Genomic DNA, 23,154 nt, shown 5'->3' with positions numbered 1-23,154 from the left:
TACACGCAGCGTGTAGAAGGCACTGAAAGGGATGGGGAGGAGTTGATCGGCAGGGGCCGCCGGCGGGCAGGAGTAGGGAGGAGGGGAGCTGGCTGCCAGTGGGTGCTGAGCACCTGTTAATTTTTCACCATGGGTGCTCCAGCCCTGGAGCGCCCACAGAGTTAGCACCTATGGCAGCCACTTCAATCTGCCCAGTGTTACTACTTTTTTGGGATACTCCCAGCTGCCTGGTAGTTCTGAGAGACTGCTCCTGCCCCTGTCCCTGCTCCAACCACAGCCAGTTGCCTGGCTGTCCTGACAGTTGGTGACACTGAACTGTTGTGCTGATTTCACCAAACTGTTTGTTTTGGGGGGGGAAATTCCAAAACAATTGAAAGATTTTGTTTTTACATCTTGGAAAGGAAATGTTTTGACTTTTTAGTTTGAAAACATTCCTTCCCCCCTGTAACATTCTATGCCTTGGGAGAATGTACTGTAACCCCCATATTCTTCATTTTCATATAATCGTGATCTCATATATAAAGCATGACTTTTAAGGTATCAGGGGAAAGGTTTGAATCTGCTGAAAGTCATTTCTCTATCCATATATGTGTATCATTAATTCATATGAAGTTATGAGAACTGTGTTGTATGGTGGTCACTAAAACATGCTGTAAATTGGGAAATCAGCCAGATATTAGCTCCCCAGAGGCTAAGGAAAGTATTAGCTCCCAAGGAAAGTAACCAACGCCTGGGCAGGGTATCAAATAGCCCATCAACAGCCATTGTCCAGCAAGGGAGCTACAATGCAATGACTCACCTGCATGAGGCCTCACCAGGGGAATTGCTCAGCCTTGCTTGGAGAGACTCAGCAATGCCACACAGGCATGCCTGGACTTGTGTTCTACAAGCACAAGGACTGAGAGTATAAAACAGGCAGAGTGGACACATACTGGGCCCTTCTCCTGCCCCACCTATGCTGCAAGCAACCAAGACGCTGAGAAGAAGACAAGACTCCAAGACAGGAGATTGGCCCAGGTTTAAGGAACAAACCTGTATATTAAGGACTACAATATCCAGTGGGGTGAAGTGAGCTGTAGCTCACAAAAGCTTATGCTCACATAAATTTGTTAGTCCGTAAGGTGCCACAAGTACTCCTTTTCTTTTCACTTAATCGAGTTGCTGCTCAGTCTAATTAGGTTGAGAGTTCAGACTGCGTGTTTATATTAATTTTATTTTGGTAACCACTCTGACTTGTTATGCTTTGACTTATAATCACTTAAAATCTATCTTTATAGTTAATAAATCTGTTTGCTTATTCTACCTGAAGCAGTGCGTTTGATTTGAACTGTGTCAGAGACTCTCCTTGGGATAACAAGCCTGGTACATATCAATTTCTTTGTTAAATTGACGAACTTATATAACTGGACACTGCAAGACTGGTATAACTGGACACTGCAAGACGGAGGTTCCTAGGGTTGTGTCTGAGACTGGAGATATTGGCTAGTGTGCATGAACAGCCCAGGAGTGGGGGTTCTCACAGCAGTGCAAGGTAAGGCTGGCTCCCAGAGTCAAGGATTGGAGTGACCTAGCAGACCGCCGGTCCGGATAACACCAGAGGGGAACGTCACACCTCCCCACCCCAACTTTTCTAAATTGCCAGCAAATGGACAAATCCTTTATTTACCCAGCTCTGTTGATGGAGTGATGTGGTTTGTTACTCGGGGCAGAAACTGGCCTTTTGACTTTTCATTGGACAATGTCTGAACTTTCATCATCCAAATTGCTCTCTTGTGACATCAGAGTTGGGATTGCCTTGTGTTATGGCTCATGGTTTAGTGTAAAGCAAAGGGGTTAGAGAGAAATGCATTTCTGTGGTTTTGAGTGGGATAGGAATAAAATAAGATGGAGGAATTATTCAGCTGAGTAACTAACTTTGGTGTATGCATTGTTGTTGTAGCTACATTGGTCCCAGGATATAGAGAGACAAGGTGGGGGAGTTAATAAAAGATATTACCTCACCCACCTTGTCTAGCTAACTTTATGTTAGTCCCACTGATTGATTACCCTCTGTGACACAGAGGCAGAAAGGTTTACACAACTAGCAGGCTAATTGACCCAGATTCAACCTTTAGAGACATATTACTAGATAATGTTTGTGGTTTTGTGTGTTTACATACATATTGTTAGAGGTTAACAATATAACCAAACAGTTCCTGTCTATTGCTGTATTCTGTTAATTCAGAGATCAAAAGGAGATATTAACATTTAAATGAACTGTGAATGTAGTGATATCACTGTCTTGATTTCTCTTTTAAGTATATAGCAAACCACTTGCAAATGGTGGGAGATAAGCAATTGCCTTATGTTAATCCATGTAGCTAATTACCGGAGATGTTTAGGAAATAGGAGGTTACTTCAAAAACACTATTGTTCACCCAAGGACCTCATGCAGTCAAGACGCTGCCCAGAAAATGTATAAAGGCCTTTTGGGACCTGATCCTTTCATCTCAAATCTGCTTATGCTTCATCAGGGGAAGTTTGAGTCACAAGACTGAGATCTCCGCTTCCATTCTGGGTTACCCTGATATTGAACATTGGACTGAACCTATGGACTAAATTCTGAAAGAACTCTTTGCAACTCTAAGGCTCACCATCTCTACTATGAAACTGACCTTAGAACTTTATTCCTGTCTGTATGTATAATGATCTTTTAACCAATACTCTCTCTTTTCTTTTTTTTAATAAATTTTAGTTTAGTTAATAAAATTTGGCTATAAGCTTGTTTTGGAGTAAGATTTAAAATATTAATTGACCTGGAGGTAATGTGTCCATCCTTTGGGATTAGTAGAACTTTTATATGATGAACAAGATTTTCAATAATCCTCATCATATTTGACTTCGCTGTCTGGGTGAGAGCCCAAAGCCTGAGTTGCTTCAAGGTAACTGTGTTTTCGACTTCTGGGTAACCAATATGTTATTATAAAAGCTGTTTTGTTGCTAGCTTCATGTATCTAAGCATTAGAATAACCACTGGTTTGGGGGCTTGTCTGCCCCATTCTTTATAGTTTGCTCTTAGTGAGTAATCTTGGCGTTGCCCCCCCCGGGACCCTGGTCACACCAGTTTGTAGTAGATTGTGGCTCTGTTACTCTCATGTCTTATCTCTCTGGTGGCGCTTCTCTCTCCACACTCTGTGGCAGAGCTGACAAAGAAGGAGAAAACCCGTTAACACAATATCTGAACCACCTGAGGGCTAAGCTAAATGCACAAAGAAAGAGAAGTCGGTCAAGGTCTTGTGTCAATGGGGACCAATTTCAAAATTGTGCTCCAGGATGCCAAGGAACTGACATGGGGACTGATCCTGAAAAGTGCAGAACACCTCCCAAAAGGGACATGCATCTTCAGTTCCCATGAATTTTCAGTGGAAGTGCAGAGTAATGACTATTTCACAAGATGGGATCAGCACCTTGTAGGCACACAGCTCTAATCCTATTTTAGACACACATCTAGACACATAGCGCTCTAAGTCTGTGACCTTAGATTAAGGCTGAACTTTACAAGGATTCTACTTGGATTTCTGTAGGTTTCCTGGAAATTAACATTATGCTTCTGCATCATGTCCAGCCCCAACTCACAGGACACGAGGGCTATGAATATGGTCCACAGAATCTCTAGGCTAGTGTCCACTTATGGTATTTATTGTGAATTTTGCAGAATGATGATAATTATGTACATAAAAACAGCCATACTGGGTCAGACCAAAGGTCCATCGAGCCCAGTAGCCTGTCTTCTGACAGTAGCCAATGCCAAGTGCCCTAGAAGGAATGAACAGAACAGGTAATCATCAAGTGATCCATCCCCTGTCCCCCATTCCCAGCTTCTGGCAAACAGAGGTTAGGGATACCATCCCTGCCCATCCTGGCTAATAGCCATTGATGGACCTATTCTCCATGAATTTATCTAGTTCTTTTTTGAACCCTGTTATAGTCTTGGTCTTCACAACATCCTCTGACAAGGAGTTCCACAGGTTGACTGTGTGTTGTGTGAAGAAATACTTCCTTTTGTTTGTTTTAAACCTGCTGCCTATTAATTTCATTTGGTGACCCCATGTTCTTGTGTTATGCGAAGGAGTAAATAACACGTCCTTATTTACTTTCTCTATACCACTCATGATTTTATAGACTTCTATCATATCCCCCTTAGTCGTCTATTTTCCGAGCTGAAAAATCCCAGACTTTTTAATCTCTCCTCAGATGGAAGCTGTCCCATACTTCTAATCATATTTGTTGCCCTTTTCTGAACCTTTTCAAATTCCTATATTTTTTTTTGAGCTGGGTTGACCACATCTGCACGGAGTATTCAAGATGTGGGCATACCATGCATTTATATAGAGGCAATATGATATTCTCTGTTTTATCATCTATCACATTCTTGATGATTCCCAACATTCTGTTAGCGTTTTTGACTGTCTCTGCACATTGAGTGGATGGTTCAGAGAACTATCCACAATGACTCAGATCTTTTTCTTGAGTGGTAACAGCTAATTTAGACCCCATCATTTTATATGTATGGTTGGCATTATGTTTTCCGATGTACATTACTTTGCATTTATCAACATTGAATTTCATCTGCCATTTTGTTGCCCATTCATCCAGTTTTGTGAGATCCCTTTGTAACTCATCACAGTCTACTTTGGACTTAACTATCTTGAGTAGTCTTGTATCATCTGCAAATTTTGCCACCTCACTGTTTACCCTTTTTCAGATAAATTATGAATATGTTGAATAGGACTGGTCCCAATACAGACCCCTGGGGGACACTATTTACCTCTCTCCATTCTGAAAACCATTTATTCCTACTGTTTGTTTCCTATCTTTTAACCAGTTACTGATCCATGAGAGAACCTTCCCTCTTATTCCATGACAGCTTACTTTGCTTAAGAGCCTTTGGTGAGGGACCTTGTCAAAGGCTATCTGAAAATCTAAGTACACTATATCCACTGGATCACCCTGGTCCACATGCTTGTAGACCCCCCTCAAAGAATACTAGTAGATTGGCAAGGCATGATTTCCCTTTCCAAAAATCATGTTGGGTCTTCCCCAATGAATTGTGTTCATCTATGTTTCTGATAATTCTGTTCCTTAGTATAGTTTCAACCAGTTTGCCTGGTACCGAAGTTAGGCTTACCAGCCTATAATTGCCAGAATCACCTTTGGAGCCTTTTTAAAAAATTGGTGTCACACAGGCATCAGAAGTTGATTTAAATGATAAGTTACCTAAAAAGAATGGCTCAGGTTTGAGAATCTCCCTCACATCCTCCGTTGTGAAGACTGATGTAAAGAATTCATTTATTTTTTCCGCAATGGCCTTATCGTCCTTGAGTGCTCCTTTAGCATCTCGATCCTTCAGTGGCCCCACTGGTTGTTTGGCAGGCTTCCTGCCTCTGATGTACTTAAAAAATTTTTTGCTACAAGTCTGTCTCCTTTTTCCATCTCAACCTCAGTCCAAGTGTATACATTTTTAATATATAAGGCAACACCTCCTCCCTTTTCCCCCTCCCTTCCATATGTTGCAAAACGACATGGATATATCTGTTTGTTAGATCAGTGGTTCTCAACTGGGGGTCTGCAGCCCCTGGGGGTGTGTAAACCCTTTCAGGGGGGCTGTGGGGCTCTGCAGCTAAAACTCAGAGCCCGAGCCCCAACACCTCCCTTGGGGCTGAAGCCAGGACCTGCGGGGTTGAAGCCCCAATCTCCAGCACCCATGGACAGAGTTGGGAGGCACGGAAGTGTTGCCCACCCTGAAACTCCACTGCAAGAGCAGGGCAGTTGCTGGGCAGCTCCACCCTGCAGCACACACCTCCTTCTCTTCCTGCCCCCTGGCCAGGTCAGAGGCTGCTCTGGCTAGTGCTATGAAGCAGGTAGCTGCAGCTTTCCCTCGTCTCCTGTTGCTGCAGGGGGTTGAAGCTGTGTCTCAGCTCCCAGCCCCCTTTGCTCACACAGCCGGAAAGAGCTGCTGGGGTTGGGGGACCTGGGTCTGTGGCTGGCAGAGCCCTCGGGGAACAGGGACTGCAGGGGAGCTCTCTGGGCACACAGTCCCTAGCTACCTCCCTGCCCGCACACAGCCCCTAGTACGCCTCTCCCTGCACCCTGACCTACCCCCCCCCCACCTGCACATAGCCCCTAAGTACTCCCTCCCTGCACCGAGCTACCCCCTCCCTCTTCACCCTGAGCTACCCCCCTACCCACACATAGCCCCTAGCTACCCTTCTCCCTGCACCTTGCGCTACCCCCATGCCTGCACACAGCCCCTAGCCACTCCTTTCCCTGCATCCTGGGTTATCCCCCTGCCTGTACACAGCCCCTAGCTACCCTCTGCCCACACACAGCCCTTAGATATCCCTCTCCCTGCACCCTGAGCTGTTTTCAAACTTTTTGAGCTGAGCCCCCCACCTTTGAGATATAATTTTTGGTTCCACCCCCTCACACACACACAACTTAGGCAGGCTGGGTGGCCCGTTGAGGTGAGTCGGGGGTGGGGGTGACGCTCCCCCCACAGACCCCACCGTGAGGAGCTGGCTCGAGCCTCACTGGCCCCTGCCCACCCAAAGTAGAAGTCCAACTATACCTACGCCTGAGAGCCTCCCCACCCCAATCCAGAGCCCCGAGTCCCCCCTTCCCCACTGAGCCCTGGAGTTTTTATAGCATGTTGTGGGGGGCCTCAGAAAGAAAAAGGCTAAGAACCCCTGTGTTAGACATATGACAATCAATTAAGTTTGGGGACTGACACATGCATTGTAATACCTCTGGTGGTCACCCTGCTATGACACTACTGCTGACAGCTAACGTAGTCACCTATGTGATATCAACAACCCTTGCTATCACAACCTTTGGTATACCCTACACCAGTGGTTTTCAATCTTTTTAAATTTGTGAACCCCTTTGGAAATCTATTATCTGTATATATAGTTGAATTCTGTTCAGTCAGTTTTCAGTCTAAGTCTTTTGTGGACCCCTTAGATATAGTTTAGATCACAGGTTGAGAACCACTGTCCTACACACTGAACTAGGAGTTCCAGCTCTGCTTCCATGTCTCCCCAGAACAGCTGACTGTGACACTCTGTACCCCAAAGCAACACCCTGGCAACCCCATATGTAGCCTGGTGATATAATTATGATATGCTTTGTACAAAGTATGTCTTGTAAGGTATCATTTTAAAAGTCTTAAACTGTTGAACATTAATATTCTGTTAAATTGTGTGTGCTATCATTGTATGTGGAGTTGACATAACCATACAGCTAAGGGTAGCCCAGAATTCCTCCTTACCTGTAAGGGGTTAAGAAGCTCAAATAACCTGGTTGGCACCTGACCAAAAGGACCAATGGGGAAAGAAGATACTTTCAAATCTTGGTGGAGGGGAAGGCTTTTTTTTGTGTTTTTTATGTGTTCTCTTGGGAAGCAGAGAAGCATCAGGTCAGAAAACTCCTTCTCCTATAAACCATCCTAAAAGTCTCTCATATTACAAAAATTGTAAGTAAAAGCCAGGCAAGGCATGTTAGATTATCTTTTGTTCTGCTTGTGAATTTTTCCTTTGCAGGAGGGAGGTTTATTCCTGTTTTTTGTAACTTTGAAACTAAGCCTAGAGGAAGTTCTGCTGTGTTTCTGAATCTTTTGTTACGCTGTAAAGCTATTTTCCATCCTGATTTTACAGAGGTGATTTTTTACCTTTTTTTAAAATAAAATCCTTCTTTTAAGAACCTGACTGATTTCTCTGTTGTCCTAAGACCCAGGGGTTTGGTTCTGTGATCACTTTGTAACCAATTGGTTAGGATATTATTCTCAAGCCTCCCCAGAAAAGGGGGTGTAAGGGCTTGGGGGGATATTTTGGGGGAATAGGAACTCCAAGTGGTCCTTTCCCTGATTCTTTGTTAAATCACTTGTTGGTGAAAGCGTACCCTTCAAGGGCAAAGAATTTGTGCCTTGGGGAAGTTTTAACCTAAGCTGGTAGAAATAAGCTTAGGGGGTCTTTTGTGCAGGTCCCCGCATCTGTATCCTAGAGTTCAGAGTGGGGAGGGAACCCTGACAAGAGTTACAAAGTTTTGCTATCAAAATATGTTGTGACGTTGGAAACACCCACAACCAGCCTTTCAGGTACAACAATGAAGAAGCCAGATAGTGTTGTTGGCCCATTAAGCGGAATCCACAGCACCAAAGTCTATCACAGGATCTGTGTACAATGAAGACTTCTCAGAGGGAGCACATAAACAATGGACACTGCTTGACTCACATCAGAGCAAAAGATCTTTCCAGCCAGCTGGAAGAACCTATAAAGGAGGGGAAGTGACATCATCCTTTGGCCTCACTCCCCCCACAACTCAACACATGGAAACACATCTGGAGAATAAAGACTGAACTGGGGAGGTAGTCCCTCGTTGAAGGGGATTTCCAACCTGTGTATGGAAGATCTGTGACCTACTTGTATTATCTATCAGGGTGCTTGATTAAAATCCTGTCTAGTTTATAAAACTCAGATTGAGATTTTACTTTGATCTGTATGTTTACTACTTATAATAATTTAAAATCTATCTTTCTGTAGTTAATCAATCTGTTTTATATTTTACCTAAAATAGTGCGTTTTGCTTGAAGTGCTTCGGGAATCTGCTCAGTGTACAAAAGCTGATGCATGTCCACTTTCCTTTGTAAAAGTAGCAGATGGGGTAGTAAACTTACACTGGTCAGGCTTCTGACCAGGGCAAGATGGTGCAGTTCTGGGGTCCTATGCTGTGGAGCTGGAAGAATTGGCTGGAGCCTCTCTATTGTTCATGAGTGGCTAGGAGAAGCATTCATGTAACTCAGCTGGGTGTATCCCTGCCTGTGGATATCTGTGTAAGTGCAGGACCTGGAGAGGTCTGCAGCTTCTCACAGCATCACAGTGTGAGAGGGAGCCCAGGCTGTTAAGAGAGAGGGCTCAGCAGTACCACAGTTCCAGGTTGCACTCTCGGGAACCTGACATACTGACTGCCAATTTTTTCCCATTGTCCTCAGATTTCTTGCGTGACAACACTAAATGCAAGACTTCCCATACCTTTCCGGGTCCAATTCCCCATCCTCCATACACACAGGGATTCCATGTCTTGGGTCAGTGGTAGTAACATTGCTTTCTGTAGAATGAGAGCTGGACCTGCTGAAGAAAGAAAGTCAATGCAGACCGTGAAGAGCCCCAGAGATAGGCTAATGGCATTACGATCTGAAACAGCACATTCTTAAGTGATACCTTTCCACAAGGAAAAGTGTCCTTGGGAAAAGTGTAAGCAGTGGGAATGAAATATGGAATCTCATTTGGTCAAGGCCTCTTAGTACTGCACATTAATATGGACTGTCTAGAAAAAGCGCTATTATTGTCTGCACAAAACTATATGATATTTGATTATCTATTGAGCATTGGCAGTGTGCTCAGTGCTGTACAATCATAAATGAAGACTGGATACTTGACAATCTAAATCAAAGTCCCAATTCTAGTTCCAAGACTTACCAGTGCAATATCCTCAAGATTTTCCTTAGAGTCCTTGTCTAATATAGAATCATAGAATCATAGACTATCAGGGTTGGAAGGGACCTCAGGATGTCATCTAGTCCAACCCCCTGCTCAAAGCAGGACCAATCCCCAACTAAATCATATCACTCAACACAAGAGAAGGTTACTCACCTTGTGCAGTAACTGAGGTTCTTCGAGATGTGTGTCCCTGTGGGTGCTCAACTTTAGGTGTTCGTGAGCCCCTGCACTCATAGTCGGAGACTTTTAGTAGCAGTGCCCAGTTGGGTCGCACATGCGTGGTCCCTGCCTTGCGCTGCTGCAGGCAGTTAACTGACACTGTGCAACCAACCCCTCAGTTCCTTCTCTACTGCAGAGACTAATAAGAAAACTCTGAATTAGAGGGAAGGAGGGAGGATAGTGGAGTACCCACAGGGACACTCACGATGAAGAACCTCAGTTACTGCACAGGGTGAGTAACCTTCTCTTCTTCTTCGAGAGCTGTCCCTTTGGGTGCTCCACTTTAGGTGACTTCAGAGCAGTGCCCGCCGATGGAAGGAGGGGTTTTGGAGTTGAAGTTGTGACCTCCGATAATAGAGAGCATCTGAAGGAGGTATCAGATGTGCCTGTTGCTCTAAGGCACAGTGCTGTCTAGAGGTAGGGGCTGAGACCAAGGCAGCAACTCTACAAACGTCCAAGATATGTACATTATGCAGGGAAGCCGTGGAGGCTGATAAGGCTCTAGTGGGATGTGAGCAAATCACCATGAGGGATTGGCAGTCACACTGATGATAGCAGAGTTTTGTGTGATTATGGATCTACATGGAAAGTCTTTAGAGATGATGCTCCTTTTGTTTCTATCCATCACTGAATGCTCCAAAATGCACAAAACTCAGCTATCATCAATGGATGAAGACTCATTGGGAATGGAGACTCCATCCACCAGAGTTTTTGTTAGGGGAAGTTGATGGTTGGGATGCAGCAACTTGAGACGTAGATTGTTGTCCCCTCAGGGCCTGTGTCTGCGACCCTGTGAGTCAAATCACCGCTGTTGTTGTGAATACATTGGCTGGTGGTATCATTGGGATGTAAAGTAATTCCTCTGTTTCCTCTTTGGTTTAGGGCTATAGGTTCCCAAGGATCGGAGAGTCGCTCATGTGTCCGTGAGCGAGTGGAGTGAGTCATCTGTCTTTTTGGCAAATAATTTGGGCTGGCAAGTCTTCTACTGTGGATTGCACCTCTTCGGGGAAGCCAGAAAGATAGAGCCATGAGGCCCTTCTCATTACAGCCACCGTCGACACAGATGTTGCAGCCCTGTCTTCAGAATCAAGTGTTGCAAATTGTTCTCCCTTGTCCTTGGCAATAAAATTAATCAATTTGGACATTTTTGTGTAGTTTGTATAGTTGTATTTTGTTAGTAATGTTGCATAGTTGGGTATGCGGAGTGAGGGTTAGCCAAGGAGTAAGCCTTATTGCCAAAACTGATCAAGTCTTTTCCAGTCCTTATCATGAGTTGTGTTTCAGGGCTGTTGCTGCATGGCACATCGCTGGACTGCATCTATCACTAAGAAATTAGGCGCTGGATGCGAAGTCCATGCCCTTTGTTGGTACACACCTCCTGTCGGACCTCCCGCCGGCTGGAGGGGCAGCCGCAGGGGTCCACAGTATGACCCTTACAGAGTCCATCAGTGCCTCATTCATGTGAAGGGCAATTTTTTTTTAAATGAAGCAGAGTTATGCAAAAAGTCCACTAGCCCATGGTGTATCATGGGGACCACTAGCCCATGGTGTATCAAGGGAGATGTCCGGAGAGGGCCACCCTCTCAAATAAGCTATGGAACAGTCTGAAATCATCCCCTATATTAGGGGGAGAAGTCATAAAGGTGTCCTCTGTGGACAATGATGGCAAGTGGGTAGGTGATGTCCCCTTCCTCCTCTTCCCCTGGTACCACTGAGGGTTCTGGTACAGAATCATAGAATCATAGAACCATAGAATAGAATCATAGAATATCAGGGTTGGAAGGGACCTCAGGAGGTCATCTAGTCCAACCCCCTGCTCAAAGCAGGACCAATCCCCAATTAAATCATCCCAGCCAGGGCTTTATCAAGCCTGACCTTAAAAACTTCTAAGGAAGGAGATTCTACCACCTCCCTAGGTAACACATTCCAGTGTTTCACCACCCTCTTGGTGAAAAAGTTTTTCCTAATATCCAACCTAAACCTCCCCCACTGCAACTTGAGACAATTACTCCTTGTCCTGTCCTCTTCTACCACTGAGAATAGTCTAGAACCATCCTCTCTGGAACCACCTCTCAGGTAGTTGAAAGTAGCTATCAAATCCCCCCTCATTCTTCTCTTCTGCAGACTAAACAATCCCAGTTCCCTCAGCCTCTCCTCATAAGTCATGTGTTCCAGACCCCTAATCATTTTTGTTGCCCTTCACTGTACTCTCTCCAATTTATCCACATCCTTCTTGTAGTGTGGGGCCCAAAACTGGACACAGTACTCCAGATGAGGCCTCACCAATGTCGAATAGAGAGGAACGATCACGTCCCTCGATCTGCTCGCTATGCCCCTACTTATACATCCCAAAATGCCATTGGCCTTCTTGGCAACAAGGGCACACTGCTGACTCATGTCCAGCTTCTCGTCCACTGTCACCCCTAGGTCCTTTTCCGCAGAACTGCTGCCTAGCCAGAAGCTGTGGGGAATTACCGTGTGCTGGGTCTGGCTGTGGCGGGCAGTCCCCTATTGTGTGGGGCATATAACCCATGGACTCCAGTATGGCCATTGGGATGGGAGTGGCATAGGGGGTCCCCATACCACTGTAAGTACCCAGGGACAGCACAATATGCCCCAGGAGAGACTCCTGGGTTGACTGACTCCTGATGGATAGGAGCTGATGGGGGAATAGCTCCCTGTTCTTCCTCATCTTCCTCCTTCAAATAAGGATCAAGACAGTGAGTGATGTGGGGGACACAGGGAGACTTGGTGCCAAGGCTATCATTCTTGTATTGGTACAGTGAATAGGGGGATCAGGGGCAGAGCCGAATACCAGAACCCTCTGTCTGAGGAACTGCTGATGTGTTGGTTTGATTGGCCCCTGGGGCTGCCTCCTTGTCAGTGCCAGGGCTGCAGAGGAGAAGGCAGCGCTGCTGGCTATGCCTCTGTGTGTGTTGGGTGCGCCTTTGAAGAAGCCGCCTTTTGTAGCGGTGCCACGCCACCGTTTATAGATCACAGTGTGGAGGCACAGGGTTTTGGTTTCCCCTTAGTGCCTGTGTTGGAGCCGGCTCTTGTAGAGTCTCTGGCTCTAGTGGTGCCAGGGGTGCCGGGATTTTCCACTACTTCAGCTCCTGGTACTGACAGCACAGCCGGTGCCAGTATTGGATGCCTGCCCACGGAATGAACATACATCGCGGTGCAGAGGCACGGGGTTTTGGTTTCCCCTTAGTGCCTGCATCGGAGCCTACTCCAGTAGAGTCTCTGGCCTGGTCTACACTATGAGTTTAGGTCGAATTTAGCAGCATTATCTCAATTTAACCCTGCACCCGTCCACACGACGAAGCCCTTTTTTTCAACTTAAAGGGCTCTTAAAATCAGTTTCTTTACTCCACCCCTGACGAGGGGATTAGCACTGAAATAGGCCTTGCCGGGTCAAATTTGGGGTACTGTGGACGCAATTCGACGGTGTTGGCCTCCAGGAGCTATCCCAGAGTGCTCCATTGTGACCGCTCTGGACAGCACTCTCAACTCAGTTGCACTGGCCAGGTACAGGAAAAGGCCCGCAAACTTTTGAATTTCACTTCCTGTTTGGCCAGCGAGGCGAGCTCACCTGCACAGGTCACCATGCAGAGCTCATCATCACAGGAGAACATGCAGTCCCAGAATCGCTGAAGAGCTCCAGGATGGACCGAATGGGAGGTACGGGATCTGATCGCTGTATGGGGAGACGAATCCGTGCTGGCAGAACTCCGTTCGAAAAGACGAAATGCCAAAATATTTGAAAAAATCTCCAATGGCATGAAGGACAGAGGCTATAACAGGGACCCGCAGCAGTGCCACATGAAAATTAAGGAGTTTAGGCAAGCCTACTGAAAAAATAGAGAGGCAAATGGCCGCTCCAGTTCAGAGCCCCAGACATGCCACTTCTCTGATGAGCTGCATGCCATTCTAGGGGGTGCAGCCACCACTACCCCAACCCTGTGCTTTGACTCTGTCCAAGGACTGGGAGGCAACATGGAAGTGGGTTTTGGGTGCGAGGAAGATGAGGAGGAGGAGGAGGTTGTAGATAGCTCACAGCAAGGAAGCGGAGAAACCAGTTTCCCCAACAGCCAGGATCTGTTTCTCACCCTGGACCCAGTACCCTCTGAACCCACCCAAGGCAGGCTCCCGGATCCTGAAGGTGGAGAAGGGACCTCTGGTCAGTGTACCTTTGAAAATATTATATATGGTTTAAAAGCAAATGTGTTTAATGATTAATTTGCCCTGGCATTCGCGGCCAGTATAGCTACTGGAAAAGTCTGTTAACATGTCTGGGGATGGAGCGGAAATCCTCCAGGGACATCTCCATAAAGCTCTCCTGGATGTACTCCCAAAGCCTTTGCAAAAGGTTTCTGGGGAGGGCAGCCTTATTCCGTCCTCCATGGTAGGACACTTTACCAAGCCAGGCCAGTAGCACATAGTCAGGAATCATTGCAGAGTATGGTCCCGGTGTTTGCTGGCATTCAAACAACATCCGTTCTTTATCTCTCTGTGTTACCCTCAGGAGAGTGATATCATTCATGGTCACCTGATTGAAATAGGGTGGTTTTAGTAAGCGGACATTCAGGTACCCGTTCCTGCTGGGCTGTTTGCCTGTTGCTGCACAGAAATCTTCTCCACTGTCAGCCACCAGTGGGGGGAGGGGTGAAGCCATCATCCCAGAGAATTGGGTGTGGAGGGGGGGTTTAGTTAGGTTTCTGCTGCATGTGAACCCGGAAACCGCAGCCCCTCCTTTTAAACTGCCAACCCATTTTTAATGGGCAACCCAACAGCTACTTCATATGGGAAATGAGGGCGCTGCTGTTTGAAACCATTCCCACATGTTAGGAAGGTTAAAGAAGCCAAAAAACTGTGGCTTACCATGGCTGCCTGCAAGCCAAATTCTGTTGCCTGCCGGCCCTGCGTGTGTGATCTCTCACACCAAACTGGCATACCCTGAATAAGAGGCAAAAAGCGACTTTGTAATGAAAGCACATGTGCTATGTAATGTTAACAGCAAGGTTTACCGTGAAAGAGTGTACCCATTGTTCTATAAAATGTGTCTGTTTAAATACCACTGTCCCTTTTTTTTCCTCCACCAGCTGCGTATGTTTCTCCTTCCCAGAGGCTAGCGAAGATTAGAAGGTGAAAAAAAACACTCGTGATGAAATGTTCTCTGACCTCATGCTGTCCTCCCACACTGACAGAGCACAGCAAAATATGTGGAGGCAGACAATCTCAGAGTGCAGGAAAACACAATATGACCGCGAGGAGAGGTGGCAGGCTGAAGATGGTAGGTGGCGTCAGCTTGCTGAAAGAAGGCAGGAGTCAATGTTCAGGCTGCTGGAGGATCAAACTCATATGCTCCAGCGTATGGTTGAGCTGCAGGAAAGGCAGCACGAGCACAGACCGCCGCTACAGCCCCTGTGTAACCAACCGCCCTCCTCCCCAAGTTCCATAGCCTTCTCACCCAGACGCCCAAGAACGTGTTGGGGGGGCCTCCGGCCACCCAGCCACTCCACCCCAGAGGATTGCCCAAGCAACAGAGGGCTGGCATTCAATAAGTTTTAAAGTTTTAAAGTGCTGTGTGGCCTTGTCCTTCCCTCTTCCACCACCCCACCTGGTGCTTCCCTCCTCCACCACCCCTCCCAGCTACCTTGGCAGTTATCCCCTGTCAAGGTTCTTCCCCCACTCTGAACTCTAGGGTACAGATGTGGGGACCTGCATGAAAACCTCCCAAGCTTACTTTCACCAGCTTAGGTTAAAACTTCCCCAGGCACAAATTAATTTTATCCTTTGTCCCTGGATCTCCACTGCCACCACCAAACTCTAACTGGGTTTACTGGGAAACGTAGTTTGGACACGTCTTTCCCCCAAAAATCCTCCCAACCCTTGCACCCCACTTCCTGGGAAAGGTTTGGTAAAAATCCTCACCAATTTGCATAGGTGACCACAGACCCCTTGGATCTGAGAACAATGAAAAAGCATTCTGTTTTCTTACAAGAAGACTTTTAATAGAAGTAAAGAAATCCCCTCTGTAAAATCGGGATGGTAGATACCTTACAGGGTAATTAGATTCAAAACATAGAGAATCCCTCTAGGCAAAACCTTAAGTTACAAAAAAGACACACAGACAGAAATAGTCATTCTATTCAGCACAGTTCTTTTCTCAGCCATTTAAAGAAATCATAATCTAACACATACCTAGCTAGATTACTTACTAAAGTTCTAAGACTCCATTCCTGGTCTATCCCCGGCAAAAGCAGCACACAGACAGACACAGACCCTTTTGTTTCTCTCCCTCCTCCCAGCTTTTGAAAGTATCTTGTCTCCTCATTGGTCATTTTGGTCAGGTGCCAGCGAGGTTACCTTTAGCTTCTTAACCCTTTACAGATGAGAGGATTTTTCCTCTGGCCAGGAGGGATTTTAAAGGGGTTTACCCTTCCCTTTATATTTATGACATCCCCCTATTTGTGTGATGAATAAATAAAGAATGCATGAATGTGAAGCAACAATGCCTCTGCAAGCGGTGATCGAAGCAGGGAGGGGAGAGTGCTTAGCTTACAGGAAAGTAGAGTGAAACCAGGGTGGGGGGTGGTTCCATCAAGGAGAAACAGACAGAACTTTCACACTGTAGCCTGGCCATTCCTAAAACTGGTTTTCAAAGCTTCTCTGATGTGCACTGTGTCCTCCTGTACTCTTCTAACAACGCTGGTGTCTGGCTGCATATAATCAGCAGCCAGGCGATTTGCCTCAACCTCCCACCCCACCATAAACGTCTCCCCCTTACTCTCACAGAGATTGTGGAGCGCACAGCAAGCAGTAATAACAGTGGGAATATTGGTTTTGCTGAGGTCTAACCAAGTCAGTAAACTGCGCCAGCACACTTTTAAATGTCCAAATGCACATTCTACCACCATTCTGCACTTGCTCAGCCTATAGTTGAACAGGTCCTGACTACTGTCCAGGGTGCCTGTGTATGGCTTCATGATCCATGGCATTAAGGGGTAGGCTGGGTCCCCAAGGATAACTATAGGCATTTCAACATCCCCAACGGTTATTTTCTGGTCTGGAAAGTAAGTCCCTTGCTGCAGCTGTTGAAACAGACCAGAATTCCTGAAGATGCGAGCGTCATGTACCTTTCCCGGCCATCCCACGTTGATGTTGGTAAAATGTCCTTTGTGATCCACCAGTGCTTGCAGCACCATTGAAAAGTACCCCTTGCAGTTTATGTACTGGCTGCCCTGGTGCTCCAGTCCCAAGATAGGGATATGGGTTCTGTCTATCGCACCACCACAGTTAGGGAATCCCATTGCAGCAAAGCCATCCACTATGACCTGCACATTTCCCAGAGTCACTGCCCTTGATATCAGCAACTCAGTGATAGTGTTGGCTACCTGCATCACAGCAGCCCCCACAGTAGATTTGCCCACTCCAAATTGATTCCCGACTGACCGGTAACTGTCTGGCGTTGCAAGCTTCCACAGGGCTATCGCCATTCGCTTCTCAACTGTGAGGGCTGCTCTCATCTTGGTATTCTTGCGCTTCAGGACAGGGGAAAGCAATTCACAAAATTCCATGAAAGTGCGCTTACGCGTGCGAAAGTTTCACAGCCACTGGGAATCGTCCCAGACCTGCAACACTATGCGGTCCCACCACTCTGTGCTTGTTCCCCGGGCCCAGAATCGGCGTTCCATGCCATGAACCTGCCCAACTGACACCATGATGTGCACATTGCAGGGGCCCATACTTTGTGAGAAGTCTATGTCCATGTCCTCATCACTCTCTTCATGGCGCTGCAGTAGCCTCCTCCTCGCCTGGTTTCACTTTTCTTGCAGGTTATGGTTCTGCATATCCTGTTGGCTAACGCGTGCAGTGTTTATAGTGTTCATAATAGCCACGGTGATCTGAGCAGGCTCCATGTTCCCAATGCTATAGCATCTGTGCTGAAAAAAGGCACGAAACGATTTTCTGCCATTGCTCTGACGGAGGGAGGGGTGACTGACAACATGGCTTACAGGGTTGGCTTACAGGGAATTAAAATCAACAAAGGGGGTGACTTTGCATCAAGGAGAAACAGAATGGCCCCCTCAAGGATAGAACTCAAAACCCTGGGTTTAGCAGATCGTTGATTTCACAGAGGGAGGGAGGAGAAAATGAATACAAAACAAATCTGGTCTATTTCTTGTTTTGATCCACTTCATTTATCTTTATACATCTTGCTGGCAGCAGACGGTGCAGTATGACTGCTGACCATCGTCATTTCCTGGGTGCTCGGCAGAAGATGGTGCAGTATGACTGCTGGCCATCGTCGTCTCCTGGCTGCTCATTAGAAGATGGTGCAGTAGGGCTGCTGGCAGGACTGAATCGCCATGAGACAAAACTTAAAAGGGAAATGACCTGGCTGAGTCACTCCCATGTTTGCCCAGGCGCCCCTGACCAACCTCACCAAGGTTGGCTAAAAGAGCACCCTGGAGTACGGCAACGATGGCTACCAGTCATACTGCACCATCTGCTGCCAAAAGGCAATGAGCGGCTGCTGTGTAGCAATGCAGTACCGCATCTGCCAGTACCCAGGAGACATACGGTGACAGTGAGCTGAGTGGGCTCCATGCTTGCCGTGGTATGGCGTCTGCATGGGTAACCCAGGAAAAAAGGCGCGAAACGTTTGTCTGCCGTTGCTTTCACAGAGGGAGGGAGGGAAGGGGGGCCTGACGATATGTACCCAGAACCACCCATGACAACGTTTTTGCCCCATCAGGCATTGGGATTTCTACCCAGAATTCAAATGGGCGGCGGAGACTGCGGGAACTGTGGGATAGCTACCCACAGTGCAACGCTCCAGAAGTCAACAGTTGCCTCGACGCACTCTGCCGACTAAATGCCAACTAAATGCACTTAGAGCATTTGTGTGGGGACGCACACAATCGACCATATAAAAACGCTTTCTACAAAACTGACTTCTATAAATTCGACCTAATTTCGTAGTATAGACATAGCCAGTGGAGCCGGCGTGCTGGGGTTTTCCACCACCTTGGCTCCCAGTGCTGACAACACAGGCAGTGCCGGCACTGGATAGCTGCCCACGGAGGACCTGTAGCCTGTGGCATGGAGGCACGGGTCTCCAACCTCCTCTCAGTGCCTGCCCTGGAGCCGTTCCCCGAAGTCTCTGTCTGCAGTGGTGCCAGAGCTCTCAGCCACCCGAGGTCCTGGTGGCTATTATATCCGCTGTGGGTTTTTTTGTTTTGTTTTGGTTTTTTTATTCCTGCAGTAGGGACCCAGGTGCTTCCTCAAGTGATGCCCAGCAGGGCACTCCGATCCGAAGCCGTGGCCGGTGAAGTGAGAGGGGAGGGTCCCAAGCCTCATGCCCTGACACAGGTCCGAGAGATCTCTCCACTCCCTGCCTTTCTGTGAGCCTGAGGCAATGTAGCACTGTGTTAGTGCCTGCGTTGGAGGCACTAACACACAGGCAGCAAACACACGACCGTGGCTGTCAAGGACAGGCACTCCAAGCCTGGAGGCAAGGCGCTGAGAGCCCAGCAAACCGGGCATTCCCATTGGGGGTGGGCTTTCACTCTCATAATGGCTGTTTTTCTGAAGTTCCTGGCTGTGAGGTTTTATTGTTTTTTTTTTAAACCAAGGAGAAAAGAAAAGGGAAACAAACTAAGTAGCTGCTAATAAGGAAACTAAGTAACTGACTGTAACTAATTAATTACAAAGTAAGAGGTGCTGCTGATTGCTCCCACTTGTAGCCAAGGGCAGTAGAGAAGGAACTGAGTGGGAGTTGGTCGCACAGCGTCAGTTCACTGTCTACAGTGCATGTGTGACCCAACCAGGCACTGCTACTAAAAGTCTCCGACTACGAGTGCAGGGGCTCACAAACACCTAAAGTGGAGCACCCACAGGGACAGCACTCGAAAAAAAACACACATCTCCCCCTCACCTGTTGAAGTCAAATTCTTCATCATCCAGGTGCATGGGAACTCTGTGTCGGACCTCTTGGATAACAGCACTGCTGTCTCCAGATGAAGGGCTGGACCTACCAAAGAAGGAGGGTCATTCCAGTGTGCAAAGGGCCTTGGAGATTGGCTCATGGAATTAGATTCTGAAATGGCTAGATCCTTTGTGAAATATCTGTTCCAGAACATGGCAATGTGTGGGAAGTATAGACAAAGCAAAATAAACGTGGACTACAGAACTCCTTTTGCTAAACCCCTCTTCGCACTACCCATTAATCTGGGATGTACAGCATTCTATGAGTTTTCCTCCCAGCAATAGTGGCTTGACAGTTGTAAGCGAAGACCAATAGCCAATGGAGTCTGACCCAGGGTCAGCACCTGCACAACAAGCCAACACCCAGGGTCAGACTGGGAAGAAAGGATGAGGTCTTATGATTAAGGCACAATGCTGGGACTGAGAAGACATGCACCTCTAATAGCTCTGCCACAGATTCACTGTCTGTCCTTTGGCAAGACACTTTTAGTTGCTCTGCCTCTGTTTCTTCATCTGTAACATGGGATAATCATATTTACTTATCTAAGAGAGGAGGTTGTGAGGCTAAGTTCACTCATGTACAATTAAGGGGTGTGAGTTGCTATAGAAATTACTATTTTGTTACTTGGCCTCTTTTATGCTGGAGTTAGGAGACCCTTAGCACAGGCTCTATTCCACCCAACTATACACAAATACAAAGTCTACAGAAGTCAGTGAGAGTCCTGCATGCATTTCTGAGGGCTGGATTGTACCCATGAAGACACGCATGCAATGGATAGATCTTGGGAACATTGGAAGAAGCTTGGGCTATATTAGATCAGTTCACTGAGATTTGATTTTCAGTGAATATCATCTGAATATTAATTACTCAAATTAAACCCCTTGGCTGCAAGTTTGGAATTGCTTGGCCTAATTGCCCTGAACATTGTAGAGTAATAAAGTTTAAGGCCAGAAGGGACCAGCAGATCATCTAGTCTGACCTCATGTATGTCACAAGCCACCAGCACCACACAGCACCTGCACATCCAGAATTAGAGCAAACTACTGTGTGCTACAGACAGAGAAAAGGAGGGACCAAGGTGCAGCAGTGCCAGAGGCCCCTGCAGGGAATAGATGGAATTGGCACCTGGCATGGTAATTTCAAATTGTGATGTTCTGCACCTGCTTGACGCTAAGAGGTTAGTGAGCAACAAGCACTTCCAAAGCCTTAGACAAAAGAGGAATGGAACATAGCTCAGGAATTCATCATCAGAGCAATATGATGGTTGTGTCCCCTAACTCCTTACCTTGTCACATTCAGTTCAGGCTCTTTGTGCTCTGTGGCTCTGGTACTCTCATATCTGACCTCTCTTGTGGGGCGTCCCTCCTCATAGCCTGGGACAGATCTGGTAAGGAAGGAAAAGCCCATCACTGGCACCTGAATCAGCATGTAAACCTCTTCTATTTGCTGAGAAAAAGGAAAGACTCTGTTCAACTGTTCAAAGGCTCTTTCTGTGGGGATTGTTTCATGGGCCCCAATTGCATTTCAATGTGCCAACCTACTGACACTGACTTTCTATATATTTCAAAAAGAAAAGGAGTACTTGTGGCACCTTAGAGACTAACAAATTTATTTGAGCATAAGCTTTCGTGAGCTACAGCTCACTTCATCGGATGCATGCATATGCTCAAATAAATTTGTTAGTCTCTAAGGTGCCACAAGTACTCCTTTTCTTTTTGCGGATACAGACTATCACGGCTGCTACTCTGAAACCTGTCTATATATTTCAGTTGTCCTTCAACACCTCTGTTGCCTCTGCAGCATCTTATGGTGACTAGGATGGGAGCAGAGCCTATCCACATTAACACTGGCTAAGAACTAAGGGTTCTAATCCCTCCGAGCACATGGCATTGACGAGAGAATAGAGCTCAAGTGTTCAAATCTTGTCAGGAAAGGCTGAGGTGAAATACACCTTGAGCTCACCCTACTTCCTGCAAGCTGGGGTATCTACACTCTTCTGCACAGTCCTTTTCATCATTTCACACTCCAGGGCTGATGGCTATAATAAGAGTACCTTCCGAGAGGCGTGGACTTTAGATTTTCCTTTGTCCTCAGATTTCCTGGATAACCCCACTAAATGCAACACCCACGTACCTTTTAGGGTCACATTCTGCATCACCCAGATATCCAGGGGCTGTGAATCTGGCATCAGTGGGATGTGCGGGAATGTCTCTAGATCGGGGGCTGGACCTGCCAGAGGAGGAGAGTCATTAAACTGCTTCACTCGCTCATACATGTTGTTAAAGTGCTTCATAAAGGGCATTCAGTGGAATTACTGTCTAGCCCAACAAGGTTGCACTGTGTGAAACACTAGAAATGGTCTGAAGAAAATAGGATGAAATTCAATAAGTACAAATGCAAAGTACTCCATTTAGTATGTTGCACACATACAAAATGGAAAATGACTACCTAGGAAGGAGTACTGCAGAAAGGGATCTGGGGGATCACAAGCTAAATATGAGTCAACAGTGTAACGCTGCTGCAAAAAAAGCGAACATCATTCTGGGATGTATTAGCAGGAGTGTTGTAAACAAGACATGAGAAGTAATTCTTCCACTCTACTCTTTGTAGATTAGGCCTCAACTGTAGTATTGTGTCCAGTTCTGGGTGCCACATTTCAGGAAAGATGTGAACAACTTGGAGAAAGTCCAGAGAAGAGCAACAAAAATGATTAAAAGTCTAGAAAACATGACCTCTGACAGAAGATTGAAAAAATTGGGTTTGTTTATTCTGGAGAAGAGAAGAGTGAGAGGGGACATGATAACAGTTTTCAAATACATAAAAGGTTGTTACAAGGAGAAAAGCCTGTTGAGAGTCTTTCGGTTAAGTTTAGAGGCGAGAGCAACAAGGGTGATGTTGTGGTGGGCGTGTGCTATCAACCACCGGATCAGACAAATGAGGTAGACAAGACTTTCTTCGGACAGCTTACTGAAGTCTCAGGATGACAGGCCCTGGTTCTCATGGGGGACTTCAATCACCCTGACATCTGCTGGGAGAGCAATACCGCAGTGCACAGACAATCCAGGAAGTTTTTGGAGAGTATTGGGGACAACTTCCTGGTACAAGTGCTGGAGGAACCAACTAGGGGCCGTGCTCCTCTTGACCTGCTACTTACGAACAGGGAAGAATTGGTAGGGGAAGTAAAAGTGGGTGGCAACCTAGGAAGCAGTGACTATGAGATAGTTGAGTTCAGGATCCTGAAAAAAGGAAGAAAGGAGAGTAGATAAATAAGGATCCTAGACTTCAGAAAAGCAGACTTAGACTCCCTTAGGGAACTGATGGGCAGGATCCCCTGGGAGGCTAATATGAACAGGGCACGGAGTCCAGGAGAGCTGGCTGTATTTTAAAAAAGCCTTATTGAGCGCACAG

At 46.6% G+C, this 23,154-nt stretch overlaps 1 protein-coding gene and 1 long non-coding RNA gene across 12 annotated transcripts in view; one reads left to right on the top strand and one right to left on the bottom strand.

Annotated features, from left to right (window-relative positions):
* The window catches only part of LOC122461735, a 46,879-nt gene extending 36,009 nt beyond the window's left edge, over positions 1-10,870 (top strand). The window contains exons 1-2 of one of the 2 annotated variants that reach the window (XR_006283873.1): positions 7,971-8,473; positions 10,643-10,870. This is a non-coding gene — a long non-coding RNA (uncharacterized LOC122461735). Of the gene's footprint in view, positions 1-7,970; positions 8,474-10,642 lie in introns of those variants that run through there. The other variant, XR_006283874.1, reaches the window with a different exon arrangement.
* The window catches only part of ZNF185 (zinc finger protein 185 with LIM domain), a 151,410-nt gene that overhangs the window by 41,682 nt on the left and 86,574 nt on the right, over positions 1-23,154 (bottom strand). For 8 of the 10 annotated variants that reach the window (XM_043522707.1, XM_043522701.1, XM_043522703.1 and 5 more), the window contains 4 exons: positions 21,880-21,975; positions 21,032-21,130; positions 19,696-19,791; positions 9,066-9,164 (listed from right to left, as the gene is read on the bottom strand). In XM_043522707.1, coding sequence (XP_043378642.1) covers positions 9,066-9,164; positions 19,696-19,791; positions 21,032-21,130; positions 21,880-21,975 — 390 coding nt within the window. The remainder of the gene's footprint in view (positions 1-9,065; positions 9,165-19,695; positions 19,792-21,031; positions 21,131-21,879; positions 21,976-23,154) is intronic. The other 2 variants (XM_043522702.1, XM_043522709.1) reach the window with 2 other exon arrangements.

The sequence above is a fragment of the Chelonia mydas genome, chromosome 9 (assembly GCF_015237465.2).
Source record: "Chelonia mydas isolate rCheMyd1 chromosome 9, rCheMyd1.pri.v2, whole genome shotgun sequence".
Lineage (NCBI taxonomy): Eukaryota > Metazoa > Chordata > Testudines > Cheloniidae > Chelonia > Chelonia mydas.
This window is presented reverse-complemented; position numbering and strand designations above follow the sequence as displayed.